The sequence below is a fragment of the Pangasianodon hypophthalmus genome, chromosome 21 (assembly GCF_027358585.1).
Source record: "Pangasianodon hypophthalmus isolate fPanHyp1 chromosome 21, fPanHyp1.pri, whole genome shotgun sequence".
Classification (NCBI taxonomy): domain Eukaryota; kingdom Metazoa; phylum Chordata; class Actinopteri; order Siluriformes; family Pangasiidae; genus Pangasianodon; species Pangasianodon hypophthalmus.
Genome location: NC_069730.1, coordinates 7,502,157 through 7,515,099, shown reverse-complemented (window position 1 = coordinate 7,515,099; position 12,943 = coordinate 7,502,157). Strand labels below are relative to the sequence as shown.

The 12,943-nt window shown below is 37.6% G+C and overlaps 2 protein-coding genes across 2 annotated transcripts in view; one reads left to right on the top strand and one right to left on the bottom strand.

The window, feature by feature from the left end:
* The window catches only part of brwd1 (bromodomain and WD repeat domain containing 1), a 28,556-nt gene extending 28,199 nt beyond the window's left edge, over nucleotides 1-357 (bottom strand). The window contains exon 1 of the mRNA XM_053227521.1: nucleotides 30-357. The gene's annotated coding sequence lies outside the window, so the exon portion shown is untranslated. The remainder of the gene's footprint in view (nucleotides 1-29) is intronic.
* Nucleotides 358-6,855: 6,498 nt separating this feature from the next.
* Nucleotides 6,856-12,915, top strand: get1 (guided entry of tail-anchored proteins factor 1). Its single transcript, XM_026941121.3, has 5 exons — nucleotides 6,856-7,017; nucleotides 8,494-8,659; nucleotides 9,350-9,417; nucleotides 9,857-9,971; nucleotides 10,495-12,915. The coding sequence occupies exons 1-5, from the start codon at nucleotides 6,925-6,927 to the stop codon at nucleotides 10,566-10,568; spliced, it is 516 nt and encodes a 171-aa protein (XP_026796922.1). The 5' UTR covers nucleotides 6,856-6,924; the 3' UTR covers nucleotides 10,569-12,915.
* The last annotated feature ends 28 nt before the right edge of the window (nucleotides 12,916-12,943 follow it).

Sequence of the window (12,943 nt, the reverse complement as noted above, 5' to 3'; positions counted from 1 at the left end):
AGTTCCCCAGTGCCGTATTGATGTCATACTATGCCTGCAGCAGTAGCAGGTTGTTCTCGTGGATCCCACAGTGGAAGGTTGTTTTCGTGGATCCTGGAATAGCAGGTTGTTCTTGTGGATCCCGCAGTAACAAGTTGTTCTCATGGATCCCGCAGTAGAAGCTTGTTCTCTTGGATTCTGCAGCAGTAGCAGGTTGTTCTCATGGATCCTGCAGCAGCAGGTTGTTCTCATGGATCCCTCAGTAGAAGGTTGTTCTCATGGATCCAACAGTAGAAGGTTGTTCTAAAGGATCCCGCAGTAGCAGGTTATTGTCATGGATCCAGCAGGAGCAGGTTGTTCTCATGGATCCCACAGTAGAAGGTTGTTCTCATGGATCCCGCAGTAGCAGGTTGTTCGCATGGCTCTACACATTCCTGCACTTGTCTCACTCCTGCACTCTTGTGGCTGCTCTCATTACATGCCACTGAACCCAGAGCAAAGTTTCCAATGAACGCAGAGCACCAACACCACCAACAGAGGCAGGGAATAGCCCAGCAACAGGATAACAGGAGTGTCGCCCACTCTTTTCAGGAGAAAGTAGCTAATGCATGCTCAAAAAATTCATTAGAATTTGTCAGACAAATCTGTAGACTATTTTGCATATTCACTGAATTGTTATCATTTGCATACCAAAACTTGTTACATGAAGAAGGAAGATTGTCTGAAGACAATTAGAATAGAATAGAATAGAGTTTTATCAGAATAAATAATACATTATAACTTAATTCTTAAAAAGATGTACATTCAAACCAACTATTTACTGTATGTATTTACACAATCTCATTTATTTCAAGAATGCAGAAAAACAACAGTGGTTGTGAGTAGTCAGGAAATAGAAAAGGAGGAAATGGTTACTGATAAAATAACTCATTCGTGCACAGATGGGACAAACAATGGTGATCAGTGATTTGTCAATGGGAACAGTGGTGAACAGTGATTGGTTATTGGGAAATGACAGTGATCAGTGATTTGTCATTGGGAACAATGGTGATCAGTGATTGGTTATTGGGAAAGATAGTGATCAATGATTGGTCATTGGCAACCATGGTGATCAGTGATTTGTCATTGGGAACAATGGTGATCAGTGATTGGTTATTGGGAAAGATAGTGATCAATGATTTGTCATTGGGAACAATGGTGATCAATGATTGGTTATTGGGAACATAGGCTCACACAAGCGCAACTCAGTCAAGCTCAGTGGACAAAACTCAGTGGACAACATTCTCCACCCTCACAGTGCTGCCAGTGTCACATGTAGCATGTGAGAGCTGTCCTGAGATCTTTGAGTCAGGCAGGACATGTAGCATACTGTAGGAAGTGTGCAATAAGATGGACGAAATGTATGGCATCTGGGCTTTCATTTGTATAATGGGCAGATACATCCCCAATTTGATAAAACTTGAGCAAGGGACGCACCGCAGTATGAATGCGGATGCGGTAAAATATTAATTTAATGTAGCTGAATCATCACAGATTTTGGCTGAATGCCCTTGGACTACAGCAATTGCAGCTTGTCCAAAACCCAAAAGGATGTCAGACAGTTGTTTGAGCTGGCTGGCTTTCATCACAGGTTTGTACCTCAAGATTCAGATGTCACCAACCTCCTGACTGGTATCACTGAAAGTAGCACTAGACACGGTCCAATGAATAGAGCAGTGCAAACGTGATTTTTATCTTGCTGAAACTGTTTTCTGTTTCTCTATCACATTCTCCTAATTTCTCTCTTCCTTTTGTTCTGCAGACCGACGCATCAGATGGTGGACTGGGAACCATTTTGTCCCAGATGGTGGAGGGGAAGGAAGTGTTCTCTTCTTTGTTTATTCTCTGAGTGTGCAAATGTGTGTGTGTGTGTGTGTGTGTGTGTGTGTGTGTGGGTGGGTGAGACACCGGTCCCCATTTGCATCTTCATTTTTCAAAAATAAGGAAAAAGGACATCTCTGCCATTCAAATATCTGCTTACTGGGGGTTTTGTCTTACTGAGTAACTCAAGTCTCTTGCTTGTCTAGTAGTTGTCAGCATCCCTACCAATCAACTGGAGTCTCACAGGGTTAAAGCCATACTATGGTATGGCATCCAGAGTGACTTCAGATATGCTGTAATATGAATAACAATAATAAGACTTTAAGAGGTTAATATTATGAAACACTGTTTGCTGTAGTTCTTGAATCAAATCTGTAGAAGAGCTGATCAGTGTATCAAAAAAACTGGCTGTAGTCCAATGACCCAGCTCAGCTTCTGCAGCAGATCCTCTGTTGCAGTTTGTCCAATCACATTCATTTATGTAGATTATTTTCCGGAAGGAAGCTTGTTGGACCACAGACTAGTCACAGAGCTAGAGACATTATTTCAGAAAAGGGAGAGATTTAGATTTTTTTTTCTGCAGACTTTTCATTCTATTTTCCCTCTATAGTCTGATGAGTGATTACATGACGTTCTTCCTGCTTCAAATTCAAAACAGCTCATTGCGTGTGGCATTAGTCAAAAGGTGAATTGCCACTATGAATCAAAACACAATCACTTCACATGTCCTAATAATAGCCATACACTAATCATTAATGGTTAAGCATTAATAGGTAACTTCTTATTATTCAGGCTTGTTCGTTGCTTATCTAGGCATGGAATTTTTAAGGAACTGGATCTGTACAAATTTTAGCTGAATATCATGGCAGTAGAGGAAGGTGTTTGATACTGTAGCCTACTGTATTTGACAATGTTCCTGGATGAAGCTTTAAGTTTTTGCCAAATATATCACAATGATTTACACAACCAGGTAGTTCAAAACAACTGAATCACTAAAGTGAGTCATTACATGCGATCTATGACTGAGAATATTCAATGGGTATAAAAATAGTTTTTTTTATTTTTTATTTTACAACATTTTCTCCCCAATTTGGTCACCAAATTGGCCGCCATCCAGCTCTCCCCTGTCATACAACAGTTACCAACTGGGGAGGATGAGGGCTAACACCTGCTTCCTCTGAGACACGTGAAGCCAGCCAGCCATAGCTTTTCAGAAGCACTATCTGCCCTCTCCTGTATGCACGAGCTCACAGATGCCCACGGTTGGCTAGTGTTGCTGTGACTGCCAGTGGAGTGAGATTATGCCATCCCTCCCACCCAGAGAGCATGGGTAATTTTGCTTCTTTGGCTCCTGGCCAATAAAGCACTCATTACTTTAAAAAGCAACACCAGTTGTAATGAGGTTTCAGATTTTTATTAAATAACCTGTGAGAATTATCTAGCAAAAACCAGTACAACCATTGAAACTGTGAACACATACTAACTCTCTCAATGAGGGGTGAGAAGAACTCTTTTTACTCCTTTTACTTTTTTTCATCTCAGCCTCTTAGGAGGTGTAGTTCCTATTTTACCATCACCAAATATTACATCAAAATATTACACTTCATACACTGACTTAGGATAGAACACTGATATGGTAAATGACTTAGAATAAATGATACCATTCTCTGTGTACAATTATAGATTCACAATCAACCACACAGCAAACCTGACATTATATGAATTAAAATTTGTTTCTCAAATTCCAGATTGCCATCTGGAATGTAGTATTATAGTATAATAAAATAATATAATGAAAAATGCTCATTTTATATACAGAAGAGGTCAAAAGTTTACATCCCCCTTTCAGAATCTGCAAAATGTTAATTATTTTACCAAAATAAGAAGGATCATACAAAATGCATGTTATTGTTTATTTAGTGCTGATCTGAATAAGATATTTCACATAAAAGATGTTTATATATAGTCCACAAGAGAAAATAATAGCTGAATTTATAAAAATGACCCCGTTCAAAAGTTTACATCTCCTTGATTCTTAATACTGTGTTGTTACCTGAATGATCCACAGCTGTGTTTTTTTGTTTAGTGATAGTTGCTCATGAGTCCCTTGTTTGTCCTGAACAGTTAAACTGCCTGCTGTTCTTCAGAAAAATCCTTCAGGTCCCACAAATTCTTTGGTTTTCCAGCATTTTTGTGTATTTGAACCCTTTCCAACAATGACTGTATGATTTTGAGATCCATCTTTTCACACTGAGGACAACTGAGGGACTCATATGCAACTATTACAGAAGGTTCAAACGCTCACTGATGCTCCAGAAGGAAAAACCATGCATTAAGAGCCGGGGGGTGAAAACAAGATCAGGGTAAATTTAACTTATTTTGTCTTCTGGGAAACATGTAACTATCTTCTGTAGCCTCCGAAGGGCAGTACTAAATGAAAAAAATAGGATATTTAGGCAAAATAAGAAAAATGTACACATCTCCATTCTCCATCCCCCCGGCTCTCAGTTGTCCTCATTGTGAAAAGATGGATCTCAAAATCATATAGTCATTGTTGGAAAGGGTTCAAATACACAAAAAATGCTGGAAAACCAAAGAATTTATCACTAAACAAAAAAAAAAACAGCTGTGGATCATTCAGGTAACAATACAGTATTAAGAATCAAGTGGATGTAAACTTTTGAACAGGGTCATTTTTATAAATTCAACTATTATTTTCTCTTGTGGACTATATGATATGTATCTTTTATGTGAAATATCTTATTCAGATCAGCACTAAATAAACAATAACATGCATTTTGTACGATCCCTCTTATTTTGGTAAAATAATTAACATTTTGCAGATTCTGAAAGGGGGATGTAAACTTTTGACCTCAACTGTGTGTATATATATATATATATATATATATATATATATATATATATATATATATATATATATATATAGCATGCTAACATTTCAAGAAGGAAACACAAAATATCAATGAAGCATCATGATAGCCAATTTCTCTAAGTAAAACTATAACCTTTATCAGTGATGACTGATGGATCATAACATATCCTGATAACATACTGGTAAAATAATCATCATAATAAGACAGTAAAATCACACACATTTCACGTGATCATTTTCTTCAGCAGCACAGATCTAAATATTTATGACAGTAACATAAATGATGGATTCATATTAATGCACTTGATCTAATACGTTATCGTTTCTGTAACTGCTCATTCACAGGGACTTGTACTGCGGATGCCCTACATAACCTAAGCCTAATAATAAACAGATTAAAAAAAACATGATGTTACACAACAAAGAAAACGTTTAATCAGTGATATGGTGAATTTGTCTGTAAGGAGATGTTTATTTAAAATCTATGGAAGGAGTCTCAAGTGTTAGCACCTCGTAAAAGTCAATAAGTTTCCTGACACGGGAGTTAGTTCACTTTATTACTTGTGTTATAGCAGCTATAAACAGTCATTCCCTCACCTACCTCTTTTTTCTCTCTTTTGAAGTTAACGAGACAAAAAAACTTGCAGCTTGTCATGTTACAGAGAAGCCGGAAAGTGCAAACTCCTCTGTCTTGAAAACTCGAGTCTCAGACAGACATTCAGTAACATGCAATGTAACTATGAACAGTTAAAAAGAGCAGTGTGTCGCTCAGTAATAAAATAAATGAAATTTGACCGTGGCATGATTGTTGGTGCCGGATGGTCTGGTTTGAGTATTTCTATAACTGCTGATCTCCTGGGATTGTCACACAAAACAGTCTCTACAGTTTACTCAGAATGGTGCAATAAAGAAATAACATCCAGGGAGTGTCAGTTCGGCGGACGGAGAAAGGCCAGACTGGTTGGACTTGACAAAAAGGCTACAGTAACTCAGATAACCACTCTGTACAATTGTGGTGAGCAGAAAAGCATCTCAGAATGCACAACACGTCGAACCTTGAGGTGGATGGGCTACAACAGCAGAAGACCACCTCGGGTTCGGCTTCTGTCAGCCAAGAAAATGTGTAGGAATTGTGTGAGGCAATCATGTCAACATGGACCAGCGTCTCAAAGGAATGTTTCCAGTATCTTGTGGAATCAATGCCATGAAGAATTGAGACTGTTTTGAGAGCAAAGGGAGACCCTACGCAGTATTAGTATAGTGTTCCTAATAAAGTGCTACGTGTGTTTTCTCAAAACTGGATAAAAATTGTGGTCTCCAGACCTGTGGCTGTTTGTCTTGGGTGATCTGATCACAAGCACACGGATAAGACGGATAGCTGTTCACACCTGGGACGGTGACAACCATTATTGAGGAATAATAATACCCAGTCTGAACAGGGCCTTAGTCCAGGTTCAGTGTAAGGCACTATACTAACCCTGATCAGCTGAAAACACATGCTGTCAGTGCTTTCACCATTTAAAACTGATGCCTAGTTATTTTATTTTGAGCTGTTTGTAATGTTTTATTTACACCCTAATGCTATTAAGTGTTCCGGGACTTTTGAAGGAACTTTTTGTTGACGCTTTAAATTCAAGTTAGCTCAAGCTGGAAAACTGCCCTGTCCAAGATGGCGTCACATTTCTGTGCGGACAAAAAAATGTCGCAAATGGGGTAAAGAGTGTGAATGAAAATTGTGTATATTCTCAGTCGTGATATGTAAATCTCCTAGTTATGAATGCCGTTCTGTGTTATTGTTCAAAGCATTGAATAAAAAATCTTGGACAAAAAAAAAAATTATATAAAAATAAAAAAATTATTTAAAAAAAATGTCGCAAATGGGGCGGGATTTAAGGAAAACATTTCTTTTGTGATATGCAGCCGCTCTGATTGACGTGCTTTAGAGCTTTAGGTCAGCACACTTTTTTTGCTCGACCTTCGAATATTGTATGCCTTCTTTACATAACATAACTAACTAACTAACTAACTAACTAAATAAATAAATAAATAAATAAAGCAAGCAAGCAAGCAAGCAAGCTTCCTTTTACTTTGAAGGAAGTATCGTACCACATACACTTCCGGCTTCACGTCGCCCAACCTGCGCCTGGGTCCTAGTTGCCGCCGACTTCCCTAACGCTTCATAAACAAAGAACATGGCTGACGTCGGATACAACTGGCTGCTGGTCCTGAGCTCGGTTTTTGTGTGTAATCTCGTCAAAACGTTATTACCATCCATTTCCTCACTTGTAAGTAGCAAAGTGATTTAGAATGCAGTTTCCTGAAAGTTACGTGATGTATGTGTATTGTTAGGATGGTGAGAATGAGCCTTTAAGCCAGTGGTTCTCCATCACTGCATGGCCAGGGCTTAGCACCTGCACATCATTTATTCATATCATAAAGTGTTTAATAAGCTCTGATTACAGTGATATTTTCAGTATGGTAACTTGGACCAACCTCTAACACTCACATTTAGACTAGTACAGAATTACAGACCTGATCTGATGTAACTGGCATTCTGCTTGTGGAGGTAATGTCAGTTGTGCTGTGTTCACTGCCTAGTAATAAATGTGCTGTTCAATATGTGAGTATTTTGACAGAAAATAATATAAGAAATGATATGAAACCCTTTAATACATTTATGTTTTTGGGCGGGACAGTAAAGGAACATGCTGGGGAGCTCCTACCAGCCGGTGTGTGTAATCAGGAATCAGTGCTATTAAGACATGAATGAATGAGTGAATTCACCTGTTTTGTTTTGTTTTTGTAAAAGCAGTTGGTACCAATTGATCTTTTATCATTTTTTTTAGTTTGTTTTATTGTCATGTTTTCAGAAGACAACGTATCCAAAATAAACAAATGCATAAATTTCTCATACTACAGTAGAGTGCTCTTTCATCTAATATAAAGAGCATACAACAAATGTACCGGAAAACATAAGGACACAGTTGCACATTAGTGGGGAAAAGTATTGCTCAAGGTTGAGATTTCACATAGTATGAATTTTGAAAATTGTGTAATATGTTTAAAAAAATGCATAACATATAGTGCAAGTAATGATACAGAGGTATGTGGAGGATTGTATACATCACTGAACAGTATAAAAGAAATACATAAGCAGAATGTATAATATACATAAAATAGTGAAAAGTATACACTGAGGACTGAGTACAGTGAAAAGACAAAGTCTACACACCCATGTTGAAATGGCAGGTTTTTAAAACCAAGATCAATCATGCCAGGTCTTTGTTTTTTGTACCTTTTAATGTGAAATACTGTGGATATAAAAGGGCTACACACTCCTATTAAAATGGTTTGTGTGATGTAAAAAATTCATAAATCAAGTCAGAACTTTCTCCACCCTCAATGTGAAATTACAATGTATAAAAATTAAGTCAAAAACAATCAGAAACATTTTATGGAAAAATAGGAATTTTAAAAAAGTTACAATAACCTGGTTGCATAAGTGTGTACAAGCTTTTATAATTGGAGATGTTGCTGTGTTCAGAATGAACCAGTCACATTCAATCTCATGTTCAAAAGTAATTATCATACAGCTGTCATCAGTGAAATTAGTCTGATTAACCGCAAATAAAGATCAGCTGTTTCTGTAGGATTTTCTTCACATCTCCTTGGTTTCATCTGACTGCTGAATTGTATTATAGTTTTATAAACTAGCATGAATTTTAAGAATTTTTTTTTTTTTTAAATGTTTGCACGCGAAGCTCACAAAGATCCTGCAGAAAGATGCTGAGCAGGAAATGGAGATGCGAACAGAAATCCAGAACATGAGGTTGGAGCTTTCGTCTATAAGCATGATGGATGAATTCGCCAGGTATGCAAGGCTGGAGCGCAAGATAAACAAGATGACAGACAAGCTGAAAACTCATGGTAAGAGAATCAGACATGGCTTAATAAAAGGAGGTGAAGACAGAAATGACTGTCAGTAAAATACTAACCTACTGTCATTAGACTAAGATGCCATGTAGCACTATGATAAATCTGTCATATGAAGTTGAACACCTGGTGATATCATGTTATTGCATCATTTTTATTTGTAGCAAAGTGCAATCTTGATATTGTGGCTAAAAATATCAAGGTTTTTACAGTATCACGGTCCTAATTGACCATTTAACTTACACACAAGCAGTTGTTGAAAAAAAAAAAAGTAACTTTTTGTAAATGCTTTGAATACCGAGCAAACCCCCTCTAGATCGTAACTTGGATGTAGATGTGAAATTTGAAAGATAACAACAGTTTTGGCTGGATATCTGAGTAGGAGCAATGACTGTATACGAGTGGACAACAACACATCATTTACTCCTATTGTGTAGTCCCATTTTTTTACATTTAAATAGTGACCTAGAAATAATGCCGAGTCATGAATATTAAATATTCAAGATATTGAACATTTGCTTTCTTTGTTTTAAATATTTAAAAATTCTAAAACTTCTGGTTTATTTCCAATTTTAAGTGGAAAAAAAAAAAAATCAGACTTTTGATGTGGTCTCAGACATTTGGACCCCACTGTATCCCAATATAGTTAGATTTTTATTTTTTTTTCTGTTATCTTTCATACAGTGAAATCAAGAACGGCTCAGCAGGCTAAAATGAAATGGATTGTCAACATCATTTTCTACATTCTTCAAGTAAGTTATAGTCATGTTTTATTTGTGTTCAATTCTTTAAAAATAATACCTTATTGAATTCAGAATGTTCAGTCTGAAAGACAAAACAGATGCAGTTTTGCATATTGCCCTGACCAAGAAAGAGACCAAAAAATGTAAAAGCAAATATAACTGCGTTATAGGGAAAATTAGCTCACGGTTATTAACTATTTCAGCAAAAACACATAAATCTTTGTATATAGCATTAAATAAGCAGATGATTTGAGACTGTGCTAAAAAAGCTACAACTTTCTGAAAGGTGTCTGAAATCTTGAAGCTACAGAGAAATGTGTATAATTTGCTTCAGAATGTAAAAATCCCTTTATGGTTTCTCATTACATTATAGCAGTAAGTGTAGCTGCAGTGTTGCCTCACTGGGTGTGAGTTTAATGTTGCTACACGTTTTGCTGTATGATCCCAGGCGGTTCTCATGATCTCACTTATCTGGAAGTATTATGCAGACCCAGTCACTGTGGTTCCCAGCAAGTGGATTTCACCACTGGAAAGACTTGTAGCTTTTCCATCTGGAGTTGCAGGTAAGGACAGATGGATCAGTAAAAAAAAATAAAAATAAAATTAACATAGTCGGTTTATATATACAGACCACTATACTGTTGTATGCAAAAGTGTGGGCACTCCATTTCCACCCCAAATTATGTATTTTATTTGATTTTGGAAGTGAAAAGATGTAAACACAACAAGCTGGCTAAAAGAAGGGTTTGCAGGCTATCTCCCAAAGGAGTGTCACTAAGTACTGATTTAGGGTAGGGTGTCAAAACATTTGCCCAGGCCACAATTACTTTTTTTTTTTAAAGTTTTTTTCATTACTATCCGCAGAAAAATGTTGTTTTAAGAATAGTTTGCTGCAGAGGTTGTGTTTACTTCTTTTGAACAAAATATAATTTGGCCAGGGGCGCCCAAACTTATGCACACAACTGTATATGTTTAAAAAAAATATGTGAAATGAATAGAAACTGTTGCCAACAGAGAGTATATTTTTGTTACACACAAATATTTATTTTATCTAAATTCGACTTGCATTTCCTTGTCTTGTTTTAGGTGGTGTTGGGATAACGTGCTGGTTGGTGGTCTGCAACAAAGTAGTAGCCATTGGCATTCATGCTTTTAGCTAATTCTTAGTTTAAGTCCTCTGTCTACGACTGTGGAAATTATTTACAAGATCTCAAAAACGTGTTATTAGGAGAACTATGATTTCATTAAAGCCAAATTATGTAGTTTGTTTAAAGACATTTTGGCTACCAAATTTCCCCACGTTGAATTTGAGGAATACTGATAAATCTAGTCCCTTCTTTCAGTTGTATAGCAAATAAAGTTGCTTTTTGTTGTAAATTTGTCATTTTGAGCATAAACTTATAATTTGATTTTGAGTATCATTACACATCTTTCATATACCATCAGTGATTTTAATTTTTGTTTAATGTGAGGGGTTTATGGTTATCTAAACTGTAAATACAGCTGTGCCTCTTTATTGCACTTGTATATAAATCATCATCAATGCATTTAAGAAATGTTTCCCAATAGTTTACAGCTAATGAAGTTAACATTCCTGAACACATAGTAAAACAAATAGAACTGGATAATGGAAACACTAGTGACTTATGTAACTATGGTTCTGTAAACACTGGATAACAGCCAGGGACGGTGAATGTCATGTGGAAACCTTATTGTGTGCATGGTGAGGTAGCCCAGGTAGCAGCAGTACAGACTTCTTGGCCATGCATTTAAGTAATATCCATGAGGAGTAGACATTCCTCGTAGAGTGTAGGGTCTGGCTATGAAGCCTGCCAGTAGGATATGGCGATAGTGTCCATCACCCAGTGGGCCAGTTTTTGTTTAGACATGGACGTGTCCCGTGTCTTTCCTCCATGACAGGTGAACAGTTAACTTGATTTGGTCCACATAGTACCACAGGGTGAGTACTGGGCATAATAAGAAGCACTCCAGAATGCTGCAAGATCAATTGATTTGGTTAAAAAAATTTGCTATGACCTTGATCAATAACCCTGGGTTTTATCCAAGAGGTCATTCCAGAATCATCTGGCCACCAGAGCATTCAAGGGAAGAATATCACCAAGGCATGCAGTACTCTTTTTGCCGAGTTGATCTCTAGCAATGACAATCTTTAGAGAAACTCATTTCATTTCAGCATCCTTCATGTGCTCATAAGGAGAGGACTTAAAGGGCTCCATCACAAGGGGGAGATCTCATTGGTGGGCTCTTGGGGGAACGTAACTGACGAAGACACCTTGTTCCCTTCAGAAAGTATGTGATAATTTTATCACTTGGACTCCTAGGTCATAGTCCTCAACCTGCACTTTAATCTGAGGGGCCAAACCCATTGGCACAGCGAAGAAGTTCCCAAGATGTTCTGACCACTAGTGAGAGCAGCAGGGGAAACCAAGGCCTTTACTGGCCATTTTGGGGCCATTAGCCAGGACTCTGTGGCCCAATTTCTAAATTCCGTGCAACACCGGCAGTCAGGGAGAGCCACAGTCAACAGGGACTCGATTTGCCATTGGCGAAGAGGTCCACTTGTGCCCTGCAAAACTTCCCCAAGATCTGCTACACCACTCCTGAGTGCAGATGCCAGGCATATATTGTGCCTCAACAGTGCATCTGCCTCACCATTGTGCCATCCAGGCAAAGTGAGATTTTCTCATGAGGCTTATGCTTATGAGTTTTTGTGCAAGGCAGACAGCGCTATCCGGCCTTGTGCTGTCTTGATGATTGATGTATGTTATGCAAATGTTAAAATGGACCAGCATATGGCAGTTTCACAGAACCATTAAGAAGAACTGCTGTTCTAATCCATTCTAATCTCACAGTGTGGTTGACATAACCTCTGTGCCGCTGTGACACCACACTACCCCCAGCCATTGAGAGAGGGTACGTGGTGGCTTCAATGGAGCAACCCTCCCAAGCTGATCCCTGTTGTCAGAAACGCCACCTATGGACACCTGTGGACTTACGGCTGAAGGGTAGATAACTGTTGGCTGAACAAAAATGGTATTTACCAAATACTACCTCATGTGGTCACTTTCTTGGGAGATTTTGGCATGTGTGCCTGCATGCACAAGAAGGTACCCAGGTGATATTCACCACCCCTGGTGGTTAAGAGGGGTGAAACAGAACCTGCTATATATTTATTGAATTGTGGTTGTATTTCGAATTGTTTTTTTGCATTTTAATTAATTTAATTAAAATGCAAATTCAATTTGCGGAAAAGTCTTTAATTTGAGGAAAAAATAATCTATCATTTGTAATGATATCCATACAAACAGTGTCCTGTATTTTCACTTATTTGAAAGGGTAGCATTGGTCCACTGTGAAGAAAGCATACTGCACCCTGGTTTGATGTTTGAATTTATTTGACTTTTTGGATGTTTATATTGATTATTATATTCATTCATGCTTCATGATGTTCAGTTTCAGTAAATAAACACAACATCTGATCAAGCATTTTTATTTTGCATATTATTTGCATATT

Excerpts from the sequence above, each read along its gene's own strand:
- get1 (XM_026941121.3), top strand. The coding sequence starts at position 6,925 with ATGGCTGACGTCGGATACAACTGGCTGCTGGTCCTGAGCTCGGTTTTT. Across the intron at positions 7,018-8,493 it reads TACCATCCATTTCCTCACTT|CTCACAAAGATCCTGCAGAA; the intron begins GTAAGTAGCAAA and ends TTGCACGCGAAG. Across the intron at positions 8,660-9,349 it reads AGACAAGCTGAAAACTCATG|TGAAATCAAGAACGGCTCAG; the intron begins GTAAGAGAATCA and ends TCTTTCATACAG.